The 18,245-nt window shown below is 47.4% G+C and overlaps 1 protein-coding gene across 4 annotated transcripts in view; it reads right to left on the bottom strand.

The window, feature by feature from the left end:
* Positions 1-1,493: 1,493 nt before the first annotated feature.
* The window catches only part of Top3b (DNA topoisomerase III beta), a 25,203-nt gene continuing 8,451 nt past the window's right edge, over positions 1,494-18,245 (bottom strand). For 2 of the 4 annotated variants that reach the window (XM_028779643.1, XM_028779642.1), the window contains 17 exons: positions 16,055-16,239; positions 14,923-15,054; positions 14,600-14,706; positions 13,443-13,517; positions 11,502-11,698; positions 10,926-11,082; positions 10,115-10,228; positions 8,654-8,744; positions 7,837-7,991; positions 7,605-7,710; positions 6,839-6,985; positions 6,557-6,730; positions 4,867-4,995; positions 4,205-4,354; positions 3,755-3,855; positions 2,907-3,108; positions 1,494-2,071 (listed from right to left, as the gene is read on the bottom strand). In XM_028779643.1, the coding sequence (XP_028635476.1) occupies positions 1,590-2,071; positions 2,907-3,108; positions 3,755-3,855; positions 4,205-4,354; positions 4,867-4,995; positions 6,557-6,730; positions 6,839-6,985; positions 7,605-7,710; positions 7,837-7,991; positions 8,654-8,744; positions 10,115-10,228; positions 10,926-11,082; positions 11,502-11,698; positions 13,443-13,517; positions 14,600-14,706; positions 14,923-15,054; positions 16,055-16,124 (2,589 nt within the window). In that variant the 5' untranslated portion in view covers positions 16,125-16,239 and the 3' untranslated portion in view covers positions 1,494-1,589. Of the gene's footprint in view, positions 2,072-2,906; positions 3,109-3,754; positions 3,856-4,204; positions 4,355-4,866; positions 4,996-6,556; positions 6,731-6,838; positions 6,986-7,604; positions 7,711-7,836; positions 7,992-8,653; positions 8,745-10,114; positions 10,229-10,925; positions 11,083-11,501; positions 11,699-11,952; positions 12,857-13,442; positions 13,518-14,599; positions 14,707-14,922; positions 15,055-16,054; positions 16,240-18,245 lie in introns of those variants that run through there. The other 2 variants (XM_028779641.1, XM_028779644.1) reach the window with 2 other exon arrangements.

The following is an 18,245-nucleotide window of genomic DNA, read 5'->3' as shown; positions in this document are numbered from 1 at the left end:
TGTGTACAGTGTGGAGAGTATCCTTCAAGTTTCATTGTGGTCCTGCCACAGGCCCTCCTTTGTGGTCAGGGCCCCAGGATCTTTGTGTTCAGCAGGACTGCATAGCCACTGAGAACTGGATAAGCAGCTTGAGCCCTGAGGCTATAAACCAGGAAATGAAACACTTCCTTAGTACACTGGGTAGCAAAGGCAGTCTAAAAGACAAGGTTGGCTCCAGGTTGTCACCTGGCTTTTAAAGCAATTGTTGTTTATGTCTCAGAACTGTGCTGACAAGCATGGTCATCAGACCATGTTGACTTAGAGACTCTTTACTGGTTGGAAGGTTTCAGAGAAGCTATGAGCCTAGAGAACCAATAGATGGCTGTTCTGAAAGGAAATCGTGTGTGTGTGTGTGTGTGTGTGTGTGTGTGTGTGTGTTGGCATGGTGGGGAGAGTGTCTGCCTGCTATGCAAGAAATAGGGTCTTGATTCATTTAACCTGAGTAAGGTTTGAGGCCATTTATAACCTGATGAGGTTGAGGGTGATACACAGAGAAGACAGTGAAAGTAGACACGAGGAACCTGCCTGTTAGGCTCTAGGCTGAGGACATATCTATAATATACCTTTTCCTGAAGTTGCTGTCACCGTGGTTAGTCTTGTCAGCAGTCCACTATTACCAAAGCTTTTACTCTTGTCAAATTCCCAGTATTATCTATACCAACCAGCTTAGTTCAAACCTGTGCTTCTTCAGCAAGGTACACCAAGCTGTGGCGTAGAGCCAGGAGGTCTCAGTGCTAGGTCTCCCATCTATGCCCTCTTTCCCAGTCCCCTAAATCCTTTTCCAGAAATCTGTTCTGAGCTCTCTGAGAGTGGATGCAAACAATCTCCCTACCACACTAGCCCCATCACTCTTCTCAAAAACTGGATATATCACTTGGGCTTTAAAACTCTCAATGATGCCTGTGACCACAGGGGTTGTAGTCAGAAAGGTGGTCCATAGCTACACTCAGCTGCACCACAGATCAGTCTGCCTTACAAAGTATTCTCTAAGCTTGGCTTCTGACCAGCTTCAATGGAGGAACTCAGCTACCTGTCTGAGGCAACAGACTCATGATGAGTGTCAAAATAGATCCACAATGTCACCAGAGTCACACACAGGCTCTACATGCCAAACCTACTTGGAGTTTGAGTGGTTGTCATATAAATCTGGGTTAGGGATCAGGAAGCTAGGCCACAAGTGCTGAGCAAGGGTCTGAGAAAGGTGCCTGCTCCACCTGGCTCACCAAGACTCCTCTGGGTTGCTAATGTCCACCTTCCTGCTGTGTTGCACACAGCTACAGTTGTGGTGTGAGCTACACATTGTTCCCATAGTCCCAGATGTGTTTTCTTGCTGGCCCTCTCATAGTGTGTGCAGAACAGGATGTACTTTAAACAGGAGGGAGGGATAAAGCTGATTCTCACAGGTCTCCACACACACAGGAACTATTGTGTTTCACCAATAAAAGGCCCCCGGCTTTTTGTTCCAGAGAATAAAAAATAAAAAGCATTTTAATGGTTTCAGTGGCTCAAAGATAACCACGAGGTGTCTGGAGTGGGGAAAAGATGGGCTGTCATACAAAGTAAGCAGCCAGGGCTGACATCTTGTCTTTTGGCCGTCTGGGATTGGCCTTTCCTGGAGGTCTCCGGCCCCGGGCCCGCCCACGACCCTGCCTCCTTCCAGGACCACCTCGGTGCATGGGATGACAAGAGGCTGCATGCTTCAGCTCCACCAGCTCCTGGAAGATGGGGTCACAGAAGATGCAGCCTGTGTGCTGTGTTTCATTGCCAGGAAGGGGAGACTTGGCCTTGTTGAAGTCTACATCGAGCAAGGCAGCCTCGCAGGTGCTGCAGGTGTCGGCAGATACCCGTACTCGGTGGGCATTTTCGAAGCAGTGTGCCACCACATTGCATGTATTGCAGGCCACCTTCCACTTGGGACCAGAGGTAGGGTCGAGAACCAGGACTCCATTCTCGCATTCCACGCACTGGCCAATGCCCAGCATACTCAGTGAGTGCTGGCAAGTAGGGTGTGTGCACTCATTGCAGCCCATGCCTGAAGGGAGAGGAGTCCAGTGACCTAAACATGCCCTGGCTCCCCCAACTCTGGCTACTTTCAATGTCAGATTGCTGGATTCTTATTCTAGATCAAACTGGCACTCACTCTTAACCTGCTTTTGGGGCATCTTGTTCACTGGCCTGGGATCCTCTGCTTATCTAAAAATGCTCTGTCCTCAATGTTCTGGGGACTTAAGCTGACCCCTAAACTCTCATTTGCTTCTGTAGCTTATTAATGCCTCTTCCAGGTTGCTCTCAGCTCACCTGTCACTCACTTGCTACATTGTAAGACACTGGGCAGCAGGAAGAGAGCCTCATTACCTTGGTGGTATGCTTGTGAACTGAGACCCTGAGGATTCCTAATGGATGCCTTGGGTAACAAAGGTGCTGGCTCCTAGTCTGAGACAAGGGATGGTACCACCTGGTAAATGTGCTGGGGGCACTGAGCCTCTCTGGTTCCAGGCTTAGCATGCACTGCTTAGCCTGGATACATGCTCTCCTTTTTCCAGCAAAGAGTGTAAACCAGCAGTGCTGAAAACCGAGGGTTCTTTGTTTGCCAGGTGTCCTTATCTGAGGTTGCCTGCCTCTCACTTAGCCCAGCCCCTGAGGGGCACATTTTGCTCTCTGCCCAGATCCTAAGTGAGCAAGCTTTTTGCTCAATTAGGACCCAAACATACCTAGACCAGATAGGCTGGCCAGTGCCTAAGCAGTGGCACAGTATTTCTTAGAGTCCCTGATTCAGTACCAGTGTGCACAGGTAGCGATGGATGGGTAAGGGACCCCATTGGAGTCTGCAAAGTATGAACCCGAGGACAGCCATGTGCCACACTCACCTTTCTTCATGTCTCGGAAGGGTGGGTGATTATAGCAGTAGGGACAAAGTGGGTAGCTCTTGCCCCGCGAGCCCGAGGACCACAGGACCAGTTCAAAGTCATCCAATGGGCACCGCAGCTCCTTGTACAGCTTGATGGTACCATTCTGGGGGAGGGTGTAGGTCTCATCACAGTGGGAGCAGTGTAGGCGGCTTGGCTTGGCCTATGGGATGGGGGCATTAAGAAGGAATATGAGGGTATTGGGCCTGACGTTCTTGCCTGCTGTCCTTTCCTTTGAAACACTGAATAGGTAATGCTCAACACCTAACAGATACACAGAAGACAGAATTCAGTGCCAGGCAAGGACCTCTCAACCACTGGTATGAGGCCCAGTTACCACACTTCCCATTTCTTCCTTCCCTCACAAAGCCAGAGAGTCTGAAGCCCCAGCATTCGGCTGGTGGATGGTTCATCAAGTAAAGGAGCTTGCTGCTAAAGCCTGAGTTCAATCCCTAGAGCCCACATGATGGAAGGAGAGAACTCACTCCTACAGATTGTCCTTTAACCTCCACATGAGTGTTGTGGCATACTCACACACACACACACACACACGCACACACACACACACATGAGTAAATGTAAAGCCCCAGCATGTTAATAATATTCACGAGAGCAAGAAAGTGAATGGTGAACTGTGTATATGGCCTGGTGGTTTATGTTGTTACTGGTGCTGATTCAGGCCTTTTAATCATTCTGTGTGACAATGGACATTATTTCTGCTTGACTAATGACAAAGAAGAGGTTTAAGGTGATATCTGAACAGGAATGTTCTGGCTAGATGTGGTAACAGTCTTTCAACCTTCACATACCTGGATATACTTCATAAATCGATGGCACTTTCCACAGCGTGAAAGGGGCTTGCCAGTGGCAGCCAGGGGTGAAAAGGATACTTCCATCAACTCATCCATGCCTGAGAGCAAGCAGAGCACAGGGGTCATGTCTGTCCTGGTCTTTGGCAGCCCTCCCTCCAACAAGTCTTGGTAGCTTGGTAAAACTGGGTGAACTAGACAAAGAGGCCATCACGCATGGTCAAGGATCCAAGTTTGACTGTTTCTATCAGTGATAGAGTACAGAGCTACAGCCCTGCTCATCAGCTTTGTATATTCCTGATGCAGATATTAATTAACCTGATCCCGGCAACAGCTAAAGAGGCATCACTGCTATGACTGGTAGAGGCTCAGAGCCCAAATCTGGAGTGGGCCTCAGATGGCTCTGTCCTGTTGGAATAGCTGCTGATGGAGGAAAGAGGCAGGTCTTACCTGCAATAGAATCAACAAAGTAGTGGAATTTTCTCTTGAAGATATCCAGGGTGTGACCCAGGACCTGGTGGTAGTCAGCTTTGCCCTGGGCAATAAGGTTCAACTGCTTTTCCACTGCGCTGCGGATAGTGGGGAGTACCAGCTCTGCATCTGTGAGCAAGTGGGTGGATGCTGTTGTAGGCACTGAGGTCCTTGCCACCCCACTAGGCAGGCAAGAACTGCTGTCCCGCTCAACCTAGCTCTGACCCAGCCTTCCTGGGCTGCTTGTCCACAGAGTTGGAAGGCAGCAAGGGCAGCTCCTATTGCTGCCAGACTTTTCCTGAACTTCCCATCAGGAAAGTTTGTGTAGAGATCTTTTGCAGAATGGCCAGGTCTATGCTGTACTTCTCCATCTCCCGTAAACATAAGGCACTTTAGTGGGCAGAGTTGGTGGGTGTCTTAGTGAAGAACCCAAGGTTTGGTTTGTCAAGAAGTCTGTGTTTTACTTTTGGACCCACTATAATGTGTTCATCCATCAAATTCCTGAGTCCCATATCACCTCTGCAGTGGGGACTGGGGAAATGCATGCAGAGCATGGGGCCACTGTAGGAGGCAGCAGAGCCACAACACAGGAAGGAGCTGGAGAGGCCAGCAGGCCATAGGTGGTGGGTAGACAGACTTACCAATCTTGTAGTAACCATGCACGAGAACTATGCCAAGGTTGGTGGGCTTCAGCCGGCGGCCACTCTCCACAGTGACATAGTTGCGCTGGCAGATGTTGTTGATATGTACAGGGATACTGGCATCAGTCCCTGGAATGCACAGCATGGCTCTGGGCATTCCTCAGCCTGCCCCAAGAAGATGCTCTGGGCTATGCATTCTAGTCCTATCTACCCATCACAGAAACCCTCCCAGACACCCATAGGAAGGAGTATAGTGCCACAAACTTATTGCCATTGAAGCTTATTTTGCTCATTAGGTCCAGACTGCTATTTCCTATATGGCTGTCAGAAGCCACGATGCAGACAGACTCCCAAGATAGAACAGGGCTGTCTCTGCAATGTGCTGGGGGCACACCTGTGAACCCAAGGACAGCCTTCATTGGTATTTTAGTTTTATAGTTAAAAAACAGAGGCCCAGAGAGGACTATGTTAGGTCAGAGGGCATTTCCTGAAACCAGTAAACGCAAGTTGGTCTTTTCTATCCGGAAACTGTGGCTTATATGCCCTCTAGACATCAGGATCCACTTCTACCAGAGAGAGCTCATAAAGCTACTGTAGAACCAAGCTGCTTTTACTCATTTCCTCTCTCCTACCTTCTTGAGTCCTCTAGGGCTCCTCATAATACCCAAGGCATGCTTCCTACCCCAGGGATGCAGCTTGACAGAGAAGGAAAAGTGGAAGGTAATGTGATGTCAGAGGGTGTGAAAAGGAACTCAGTATGGCATGCACACTTGGAGTTCTGGCAGAGGAACACTTAGCTTTCTGTGGGTACCTGGGCAGGTTTTACAGGGAAGATCCTGGCACTGGTGATTAAGGAACCTTCAGAGGTTCCACGGCTCATTGCCAAGGTTCGGAATTGGCCCAGATCATGGCCGTATGCATATAAAAGAGTTCCTGTATGGCTGCTATAGTGATTCATATGTATGTATGTATGTATATATGTATGTATGTATGTATGTATGTATGCAGAGTCTTACTCCAGATAGTCTTTCTTTCTTAGCTTCCTAAATGCTAGGACTAGAGACACAAATCACTATGCCCAGGTAGTTAAGCCTTTTTTATATTGTCCTATGGACCTTGATCAACAGCACTGCCCTCAGTCTCCTGTTCAGAGGCCACACACAAACTCTGTTCATTGTCCCAAATTGAAGTGTATGTTGGTCACTAGGTCCAGTACAAGTCATGAGCGTGAAAAGGTTCTTAGCACTGTGCTATTCATCAATGGGACCTTAGCTGCAGGCCAAGGGTACTGTCAGGATTCACTTTAGGAACCTAGGCCCTGGGAAGAAGTAGGCCCAGACCAGAATTCTAGGGCAGGCCTCCTAGCTCTCTGATTTCGGGAGGCAGCTGATCTGGCCCAGGAATCCTGCAGAATCCTGGATTAACTTTTGAGTCTGGTGGGTACTTGTCAGAGTGTAACCATACCATGGTGCACAAGGCTGCATGACACTTCATATGGAAGGCCAGCTCAGGCCTGATGATAAGGCCTTGTAAGTGGCTTTACACAGTGAGTCTGCCTGGATCCATGGGTTATACATTGGAGCATCTGTTACCTCATGCTGAGCCAGGTATATATAGAACACAGGAAGTTTTAGTACCATCACCTCTTGGCCAAGGCCACGGGAATGGAGAGCCCAGATCTGGTACCCACCGATACCATGCTTCTCCATGAGCGTGATGAGCTCAGCCTCAGTCAGATAGTCTGGCGGGCTTGTCTGCTTCTCTAGCATCTTCACCTCACCCACAGTGAAGGCATCACCCTTCTGGCATGTGGGCAGACTCTCTTCCAGGGGCACGCTCTGCCAAGGCATGATCTCTGTGAAGCCTAAAGAGAGACCACTGCTATTTGAGGTCTCCACTTGGGCATCCCATCCAGAGATCTCAGGGTCTGTACAGATGAGAAGAAAGGGACCCCCATGGTCTGCCACTGTACCTGGGGAAATAACTGTCTTTCCCATGCATGTAAAGTGTTCAGGCCCAATCCTGAAGGAGATAGTGCTCTGGAGATACTTGCAGTCATGGCTCACTGTGGCAATGAAGTGTCTGGTGATATACTCGTAGAGTCGCCATGCATCACCTCCTACAAAGGTTCAGTGTAACCAGGTGCCCTGGACCAGCAACAGGGCCTCTGCATGGGTACCAAGGATGTGTGCATAAGTATGATGCCAGGGATTAAATTTAGGGCTTTAAGGACATGCCAGGAAAATGTCATACCATTAAGCCCTATCCCCAGCCTCAAAGCCTGAAAGGAGGAAGAAAAACACAGGTATGGAAGCTGCCTCTAGTGCCTAGGTGGTCCCTTCACAAAGTGTTTCCAGGAGACTGTTCTTTAGGCACATCTGTATGTGGGGCTCTTGCTTCACACTCGGATCTGCAGCAGTTCCTGGTTCCACTGGCATGGCTCTCCCTTCTCTATGGGCCTTGTGGAACACCTTAGGTAGGAGGTACAGATAGCCTCTGCCTCATCCCCCAACACCAAGGCTATCTGTATTCTCCCTCTCCCCAACCATCTGTAGGCACTTCACTGTGTCTCAGATGCTTGGTGAGGAAGTCTCACTAAGCCAGTGGGAGGCTCAGGAGCAGCTGCACTCCTAACGAGTGTGACCTTGTCCACTAGAGCCATGTACCTGTAGCAGCTTCACCTCACAGCCTGGAAGCTTGAGGAGTGTGAGGATGCTGGGGAGAGGAGCACTCAGTACCTAATTCAGCCTCTGTTGCTGACTTCATAGGTGTGATTGGAGGATGGTCACCAGCATCATGACCTTTCCGAGGGCGGTTGATGCCTTCCGCTAACAACTGCTTTACCTGAGGGAGGGGAGGCAAAGCAGAGTCAAGTCAGGCTGATGGCTTCCCATCAGTCTTGGGTTTGGCCAAAGCCTGTCTAGGAGCCATAGCTGATGGGTTGTTCAGGGCAAGGACTATTCTGCTCACCGAGTCTGCCCAGTATGGGTGATTGGCCTGCTGTCGCAAAGAGCCCTTCAGGTCAAAGTTCTCAGGATAGTGGGTGGTTTCTGTCCGTGGGTAGCTGATGTATCCCTGTGTGTATAATCTCTCAGCTATTTGCATGGCATGCTGTGGTCCCATACCTGCCGAAAATAGGAGGCTAAGGGGTCTGGAAGGTGTCTAGGGCTCACTCATAGGCTTGGGCATTCTCGTTTAACCATATAGATAACTCTTAGTGGCTATTGCCAAGGCTCAGAGGTACTGGCTGGATGGGTATCTGGAACACAAGTTTCCAAACTTTCCTGGAAAGGTGGGCCCAGTGGGAAACACTGCTCATCGCTCCACGGTTCCACTTTACAGTACTCATGGAGGCACTGATGACAGTCTGAACTCTGGCCATGGAACAGCAACTAGACTTTTGGGTAGTTGAGCCTATTAGGACTCTACACTGCAAGAGAACTTGTCCTCTTGCTCTCTAACCTGTGAGTTGGCATTTGGCTACTGATCATTTGATGGCATTGCTGTATCAAGGACTAGCTAGCTCTGTGAGGAGAATGCTTTAGGATACAGCTTTCAAAGATCACCAGTTTTTCAGACTATCTCTTGTGATAGGTAAGGAAGCAGTCGTTAGAGGAGTCTTACTCTATGATTTAAAGAAAACTCAAGTGAGACTCAAGACCTCCACCCCAAGGCTTCAAGCTTCACAGCATGAGAAGGGCTTGGTACGGGTTACAATATTGGCCCTGCCCTGTACCAGCCTCAAGATGTCTTTAGGGGTGCTTTAGAGATGTGTTTCTATACATACCCAGAGCTGAGCTGGCCACACGTAACATCTCCACAGTGTTCAGAGCAAGTGGTCTCTGCTTGGCTTTTTCTTTCCTGCTTGTAGCCTCCACCTGGGGGCAGGACAGATGGAGTGACATTTGGCAAGATAAAGGTAACAGAGGTGGAACGTGTGAACAAAGGTCTGAATTAATTCATTGGTTGCCCTCCTGAAATTCACTTTCTCCAGCAGTCTGATATCTGAGCTGAGTATTTAGGATTAGGAAAGTGGGGGGTGGGGGTGGGAGAGAGCACATGCATCCTCTATTTTCTTGAAGGAAACAGAAAATGTGGAGGACTAGAGAAGAACGGTGGAAGGGACTGTAGATGTAAATCCCACAGAAGTCAACACAGGCCAAGCCCCAGGGTGGCCTGCGTGCTGTGTGAGGGAAATGGCTGCTGGTGGCCTTTTGTGAGTGCTGCCCACTGGGTCACTAGCATTGTAAAGCTTTCCTATTTTTAAGGGAAGCTGCAAGGTATGATATCTATGTGAAATCTCACAATTCCCCAATGGTAGTCATTTGAATTTATCTATAGGCTGTGCATGTCAGGTGACTCCCACTGTGGGTTAGCATACTTACAGAGAAGTTGACTCTTTGTTTTGCCTATTGCAAAAATAACCCAAACAACCAGCTAGTCTCTTCCTTTACTAAACTCATAAAGACTGGTCAGGGCAACATTCTGGATTCCAGGCCAGCAAATATGGGTGCTGACACTGGGGATATTTGTATACATGTGACACAGGAGGTTAGGGTCCCTTGGGGTGAGTCCTGACATCAGAGTTACCAATGTGAAACAGCCTCACATGTAAGTCAGCAGAGCCTGAGTAAAATGGCACCAAAGCAAGGTTTGAAAACTGCAAATAGATGTGACTGAAGGACAAGAAGAGGCTCAATGATGGTTAGCTGTCATAGCTGTAGGATCCTGGCTGTGATGGATATAGACCTGCTTCTATCCTGTGCAGCCAGGCTTTGCTAAGTTGACCATCTTCCTAAGCACCAAGCAGGAGCCCCTCTAATTCAGAGAAGTCCTGAGTGGGAAATACCACCACTGAAGTGTGAAAGTTGACTGAGTGTGGGATCTTAGACGTATATTCTAACTGTATGAACTCAGGCAAGTTTACCAATGTGCCTGCAGGTTCTTCTGCAGCTGGTAGCTTTGGATATTATAGAAAAGAAACATTTGTATGAAATGGAGTTCTACCAAAGGAGATCCTGCACCTGAGTGTTAGAAGAGCCAATGGAAATGGCCTGGCTCCAGTGTGGTGAGCATGAGGCAGTGCTTCACAGATGCTGCACTGTAAAAGTATGTTAAGAATGAATGTGTGAGAACCATTCATCTGTCCAAGAAGCCATTTGAGTTTCATAAAAAGCAGAAAGGCATGGCCCAGTCTACGGCATGCCCATCCAGGACAGATGAGACAGACGGGACATAGAAAGCATACCCAAGCTTCTTTTTCTAGCTTTGTCATGTTTAAAAACATCTGCGCAATCTCCCGGTCGAAAACTCTAACACGGTCCCAGTCCAGAAGGAGTGACTCCTCTTTATCAGGATGAACCTGTAGGACAGACGAAAGGCAAGCACACTGCAGGGAAGAAAACTGAGACAGACGATGTTGGCTTTGGTCCACAGATAAAATGGCCTTGCTGTAACATCTCATAACTGTGGAGCTGTGGATCCAAAGCTGATACCCGACTCTCTTCACTCCGGAGCAGACACTGAGGGTGGGCCCTTAAGGAATACCTGAAGCTGTGCTTCTCACCCCGTCCCTGTTTATCAAGGCCTCCAAACCCACAGCACCTTCCCATGCCCACGCAGTCCTTAGCCTTGGAGGCAACCAGAGGGACTCTGTACTATGTTTTAAACCTGTTGTACTTTAGGAGGTTTTTATGTTTAAACAACAACAACAAAAAAGCCCCAAATACCAGTAAGGTTTGAAAGCAGAGTCTTAACCCTGTGCTGGACTTCCTCATTGAAGACATTGGCCCGATGGCTCCCCTCATCTTCACCCCAAGAGGGAGCTCACTCCTACTTATTCAAATTCAGTGTGTCCAGGTGCAGCCCAGCTTCACTGCCCTGAGAAAGCTGGTGATTCCATCTCCTGGGCACCAGGACCTACAACTGTTGGAACTACAACTCACACTTGTGTTCTTAGCCTGGGACCAACAAGGTGCTCATGATGATGAAGAGAACTGTCAACCAGTCCACACCCCAAACCCACAACAACAAAACAGGAATATGGAAGGGAAGAGAACCTTGGCCTGAAGTACCCAGTAGGTCTCTGGTTTGAAGGACTGGATTTTATCATGTCTCTCTACACAGAATCCCAGGGTAGGAGTCTGACATGGCCCAAAGGAGATGAGAGAGCTGTCTAAATCACCATATTTTCCCTGGAAATACTTTGTTTGAAACCTAGAGGGTTGAGAAAGACAGAAAAATGGATTAATAATTAATTCTAGACAAAGCCTATGTAAACCTAGCCTGTGGATTTGGGGGTTATATACTGAGAGGTCACACAAAGAGGCTGCTCCTCACTTTGAAGACAGCAAAAGTGACAAAGTATGAAGCCATGAAAGAAGAACTCTATGTGTGTACAGGATGGAGTGATGACAGAGTATGTCCCATAAACACTGTGCCCCAGGACACAAGTGCATACAAATAATCTGCCTAGGAAGTTGTGGCCTATGTGATGTGCATCTGATAAATATATACAATTTTCTTCAGGTTTAAAAAAAATGGCATCTCTAAGAGCTTATGCAGGCTCTTAGGGCACTGGGAAAGGCAGTATCCTGGCTAAAAGGAGAGGATATGCATGTGGCAGGGACCAGCACCTAGTGAATGCACAGCCAATGCGCAGGTCTAGCTCCTGGCGGGCATCCACCGAGAGTGCCTCATTGTGGTCTGGCTCACTCAGGCGGGTCATGGCACTGCAGATGTCTGTGTCAGTGATGGAACTGAACCTGGCCCGGAACACTGTCTTCTCACCATTGTGGGCATTATTCATGACAGGAAGAACGGCATCAAGGACCTGGGAGGAAGGATACTGCTGCGGTTAGTTCCTTGTCCCTCCCTTTCCCTCTTTACCCAACTCTGGGTGGGCCTTCCAGGGTTAACCTTCTCCCACCCACTAGGCCCTCCTATTTCCCCTTTCCCTTCGAGACATCTTAGACTCTAGAAATCCCTTGCCACCTGGCTGCCTTGCTGGTTGCACTTACTTCCAGATATACACCCACTCCTCAGCCCATTTCCTCTTAGTGTTGCCTCAAGGTTTTCTACCCTTACCTTTCTCGTGCACTTTCATCTCCAATAGCAAGAGAATGCTGTACCCAGTACACAAAGGACTTCATGGTGCCAAATCCCTCCCCTTTTCTGGGAGTAGGGAGTGCTTGGATAGATAGGTAGAATTTTCACACGATTGGAGAACAGACAAAGGAAAAGATAAAATGACTAAGAATGGGAAGGCTACACCAGGCTTTGTATGGAGATGGGAGCTAGGTATAGAAGGCCCTGGAATGAAGACTCACTAAGGCTACGCAGGGGAGGAGCAGAGAAGCTAGGGCATGCAGTGCAACATTATGGGAAAGCACCTGCCCTGTGAGCTGCTATTGTTTCTAGACCCAGAGGCAAAGGCCTTCTGAGGGGACATCCCTGTCAGATAGAACAGAGAAAGGGGACATGAGAGTATCTGAGGAGGGACAGTATGGAATTGACTTTGTTAAGAGAGCTGAGTGACAATTCTGGGTGCCCTGAATGCCTGTCTTACTAGAGCCATCTCCTGCACTTAAGTGTGACAAGTTGCAGGTTATGGCTGGGGTATAAGGACATAGAGGTGACCTGTATGGAGCCACAGTACCATGGGCAGTGGCAGGACCAGCAGGCATAGCCAGTAGCATTAAAGTACTACTAGAGGACAAATGGGAAACCTCCACCAGCAGGCAGGAATCCCTAGGATGGATATGGCAGAGGACACATGAAGGTGGGAGAAGAGACCAGGGACTAGAGAGATGGCTCAGTGGTTAAGAGCATCTGTTGCTTTTGCAAAGGACTCAGGTTTAAAACTATGTGTAACTCCAGGTCTGGGAAATCTGATGCCCTTTTGACCTGAGGACACCAGGCATGTACACAGTAAAATACATACACACAGACAAAGTACTCATAAATATTAGCAGAGTGAGACTGACTATAGTAACTGAAAGTCTACAACAGGCATGGAGCTAAGCAAAACTTCTGAAACTTGCACCCACCCAGAACAGTGTTTAAAAAACCTACTACTATGGTGACTACTAACTGGTCTCTGTGTGTCATGTGCCATGGTGTGAGTTAGAGGTCAGAGGACAACATTCACGAGTTGGCTTTCTCCTACCATGTGGGGCTTTGGGGATTAAACTCAGGGTATCAGACTTAGTGGGAAGCACCTCCACTTGTAGAGCCATCTTGTGGGCCCTAGTTTATGCATTCTTCATTTATTTCCCGTCATGTGTATGAGTGTTTGGTCTGTCTGTATGTGCCCAATGTGCATGCTTGGTGCCCTCAGAGGAAGTTACAGATGGTTGTAAAACTGTGTCCTTTGTAAGAGTAATAACTGCTCTTAACCACTGAGCTGTTTCTCCAGCTCTAGGTCTATACATTTAAAGAAGCTACAGATTTTCTGAAATTGAGGGGGTGGTAGAAGATGTTTTTTGAGCCCTATACTCCCTATGCTAACCTTAAGAATAATATGACAAACTCCAATTGGGAAGGTCTAAGGGAACCAGAAAGGACTTCACACTTACCTCAAAGCAAATATTCTCGCCTTCCTTGTCACAGTCCAGCCACAGCACGACATAGTCACAGCCTCTGCCCTCCACCTGCCACACATGACAATCATCCCTGTGACATTCCCCTCTGGGGACAGGAAATAGAACCAGTATATGGAGCTGAGCAAGAAGCTGTCTACAGTAAGGCTGTCTCAGATTCACAAAAGGTTTTGGTTCAGAACTATCATACTGTTAGATCAAAACCACTGTAATTACAATATGTCTATCCTTCTGCACGTGGTGTGGTGCATCTGCAGGTGTATGGGTGTGCATAAGCCTGTGGAGCAGAGGCCAGAGGACACTGTCGGGTACCTCGCTCTACCAGTCTCTGTCTTATCCACTTAAGACACGCTTTCTCACTGAACCTGGAGGCACATGGTTGGCCAGCAAGCCTCAGCAATTCTCCTGCCTCTGCCCTCCACAGCACTGAGCATGGGTGCTGGGATCCAAACTCAGGTTCTTATATTTGTGCAGCAAGTGCTCTTACCCACTTAGCCATCTCTCTAACCCCTAGAATAAATGTTTTTACTTTTAGTATGTAGTTACAAAATACAGTGTGTGCTCCATAATTTCCAGAGGGAAATAAAAGATTAAAGTGGATTTACTGAAGGCTTTATTTTTAATACTTTCAAACATGTACATAATATACTTTGAGTATATTCAACCCCATCATTTTCTCTTGTCCTCATCTACTCTCACTGGCCTCCTCCTCTCCTTATGACCTTAACGCCCTGACCTAAGCATCAAGAGCTGAAATCAAAGTTCAGTATTAACAGTGCTTCTTTTGGGTCATGTGGCTATACTGTTTTTCCTTTAAACTTATCTTTATTTTCCAGTTTTTAAAAATTAAGATGTACATATTTATTTTAAAATTAAGAGAAACCCTTAATTGAGTCATTATAAAAGCAGAATGTCTCTGCTTTCCAGAACTGGTGTCAAGAGTGTCTGGGATTGGTAACCAGGCACAAAAATGGCCAGCAGAGTACTTATAGAAACAGCAGAAAGATGGGTCTATGGCTACCGGCCAGAGCCTTGATGTTCAAGATGTGGATGAGGGCAAAGACAGCTGTGGCCACCTATGATATGGGGAGTTGGGAGGAGCCTCCTTGGTGGGCTTGTACACCCTCCCTTACCTGCAGGAACTTGACCATGTTCAGCTTGGGGTTAGCTTCCTTTTTCTCCGTTGGAGCTTGGCTGAAGAGCTCTGCAGGATCCACCTTATCCCACTTGTTGTACTTTCCTGTAAACCATATCCAAAGACACTTAGTCACACTTCACAGTTCACAAAAGCTCTGCCTCTGCAGTTGTCTCAACTAGAAATATGGTAGGGTCATTATGCAGGGATGGGGATGGGTACCTTACCCAACTGTTAACCACTTCATGATCTGTTGGGAACAGGTTCTAACTGGATGTTCCTTTCAATAGGACAGAGACAGGAAGAGAGTGGTCATCTTACCCAGAAAATCCAGTGTCATCACATGACCACAGACAGATGTCATCTTGAAGTGGACAGGTTGGCCAGCAAAGGTTCCTGTGTACTTGTGCACTGAACATGCCCCATTCAGCCCTTTGTGTGAGGACATGTTTCCTAGGGAGGCAAACCACACAGACAACTGTGAGGCTGACCTGTAGATGCTGTGGGTCCCTGAGCCTACATGCTGACTCTCAGGGGACAAGAGTTCTCCTTCTCCAGAGTGCCCATTGGTAACGTTCCTTAGCTCCCTTACAGATAACCAGGTACTCAGTGACTTAATGCTGAGGGACAGAAGAAACTCACATCAATCCCATTCTGGCTGGGAACTAGAGGTAGAAACTCTTGGGGTCTCACTACATTTCTGCTTTCTTTTTCAATCTGAATTCTACCTTCATTTATTTAGATTTTAAGGTTATTATATCCTATACTATGGTTCCTTAGCTGAACATTCTTGGTACTTGGAAATGAGATGATGCCTTCTGGATCCCTCTGGACCTCTGGAGTGTGCATTCTCAGCTTAACTGGAGGCTCTTCCTCCTCTGAGTGCTGGTAAATGGGGGTCAAGGTGGATGTCTGCCATTGCTGGACAGTCACCCAACATCTAAGTACTCTTTCTATTTATAGGGGCCCCTCCCTTCATGCACTACTTCAGTGGCAGAGTGAATCCTGATGGACAAATCTTCCTCTACCTTCCAGGCTCTCAGGTCACTGGCCACTTGTGAGATATGGGGAATGAACCTGTAACCACATCCAGGGCCCAGCTGGCAGTAGTGAGTATCTAGTGGTGCAAGACCTAAGACTTAGCCTCATCTACCTCCTTCCAGGATAATTTCTTGTGTTTATGACCAATGCTCCTAACTGGACCAGCATGCTGACAACCACTGCACTTTCTATGTCATTGCTTTTCCTGGAGGCTTCAGCCCTGGTACTTCCACATGTGGACACAGCATGTCACAGGAGATTTGCTACTACGGTGCTTCCTGAAACCTGCCAATCCCAGATGAACCCACCAGCTCTGCAGGCACACTTTGGAAAAATAAATGACCAAAAAAGCACAGAAGACTGTGCTTACAGATGAACCCAATCAAACAACCTAGTGTTTGCTTTTTCCTACCTCGGGAGAGGATTTTGGCAATGGACTGTGCCAGGGATGGCTTTTCTGCTACCATGAGCACAGTCTTCATTCCCGCTCCAGGCTGTCAGGGCCCACAGACCGCTGCACCCAGACCCAGAACAGCAGCAATAAAAAAGCTTAGAAACGTCTCTTCTGTAGCTCAACACGACTGCCAATGTTGACTCCTAAAGGGAAGAAAAGACAATACATTTATCTCATCCCTCCAATGCTCAGGGAACTCTGTGAAGAGGGACAAAAAAAGGTATGCACTGGAGGAAGGAGTGATGTGCTTATGGAATGCTTTCTTCCAGTTAGCAAGTATCTAAATGTGGTTAACAGTTGCTGAGGAAAGGAGAAATGTTTTTGTCAGTGGTGTAGCTACTGCTCAAGTGTCCAGGATCCTGTAAATAACACACACAGAAGGCAGAGGGCAACAGTTAGGAAGAGGAAGGCAATCACAGAGAATGGGACAAAAAAAAGGGTAGTCAATGACAACTATAAAAAGTACATTCACATATGAAAATGTCACCAGGAAATCCATTATTGGGTATAATTTGCTAATGACTAGGTTGGCAAGAGAGCTAAGTGACAAGAACAAGGAATGTACTTTTCTTTCTTAGGTTGGTGATGGAGATGGAGCCCAGGGCCACCAGAATGCAAAGTAAGTACTTTACTACTCAACCACACCCAGTCCTAAGGAAACCAAACAAATGAAAGCCTGGGCAAGAAAAAGGAACCCTGGGGAAACTGGAGAACATCTGCTCTACGACCAACTGCTCAGGAGGCGGGAGTCTGGCTCTATGTAGGAAGCAGCAGTGACACTATGACTTTAGTTTGCTGCTAAATTTGTGCCTAAAACACACTGGGACCTACAGATCTGGACTCATAGGCTGGGGCAGGGTATTTGTGCTCAAGTCCCTGGATTAGCTCTTGGGATACCTGTCTGTGAAATCATTTCCTAGAAGAGGAAATAGAACACAGTATTATGTAGAGACAAAGAGGAAACTAGGATAGAGGGATTAAGTAGGGAAGGGGATAAAAGAGAAAGATAAAGGAAGGAATATAGGGAGGGACAACTAAATATACTAATACATAAAAGGAATCTAAATGAGTTACCAGATAATAGCCTCTGACAGTGTCCCAACTAGACATCTTATGCTGCCAAGTTTTCAAACCTCCAGTGCCAAGAATGAGTAACAACTTGCTGAATGGGCCAAAGGGGCACCATGGAAACTCCAAACATCTCAGGGTGTTGTCAAGGTTATTGGTTGCTCTCCACAACCCAAAGTTAAGGTCCTGTTACTGAAGAGAACACTATATATAGTATCAAACATGGAGAAGTTGAGCTGTTGTCCAATTAGACGTTTCAGCGTATTGCAGAGTCCTCTGTATGCTACCAGAGGAGAAAGGTATCTCTTAGCTATAATCCCTGCAACCTACAACAGACACTTACAAATTATATTGGTACAATAGTGGTACGAATGTTATAGGAGTAACCAACCACTTTCTGGTAGGATTTAAGGCTCACTCTATGAGATGGAAGCCATCCCTGACTCTGTTAAGGTAGCTGAGAACCTGATACTAGACAGTTCACGGCCTACGGCAGAACCAAATACTACTGCTCTGCTATAGGAATACAGCAGTAAAATGACTCCTAATGACATTCTTCTATACCCAAAAATCAGTGCCTTGCTCAGCTATCACTGGAGAAGCTTCTTTTCATAGTAGATGGAAACTGACATAGGGACTCATAATTGGACAATGTGCAGAGAGTAAGAGACTCAGACCTACATGGGATGTCTTTCTTAAAGGCCTCTCCTCAGAGTTCGGGAGTTATGTGGAAGAGGAAGTAAAAATATTTTAAGAGACAGAGGTGATGGATGACTTCAAGAAGAGTGTCTTCCAGATGCAACAGGATTGATGAGCATGTGAGCACACAGATGCAACAGGACTGATGAGCATGTGAGCACACAGATGCAACAGGACTGATGAGCATGTGAGCACACAGATGCAACAGGATTGATGAGCATGTGAGCTCACACAGATGCAACAGGACTGATGAGCATGTGAGCTCACAGATGCAACAGGACTGATGAACATGTGAGCTCACACAGATGCAACAGGACTGATGAGCACGTGAGCTCACACAGATGCAACAGGACTGATGAGCATGTGAGCTCACACAGATGCA

Source organism: Grammomys surdaster, unplaced genomic scaffold (genome assembly GCF_004785775.1).
Source record: "Grammomys surdaster isolate TR1022 unplaced genomic scaffold, NIH_TR_1.0 358, whole genome shotgun sequence".
In the NCBI taxonomy this organism is placed as follows: Eukaryota; Metazoa; Chordata; class Mammalia; order Rodentia; family Muridae; genus Grammomys; species Grammomys surdaster.
This window is presented reverse-complemented; position numbering and strand designations above follow the sequence as displayed.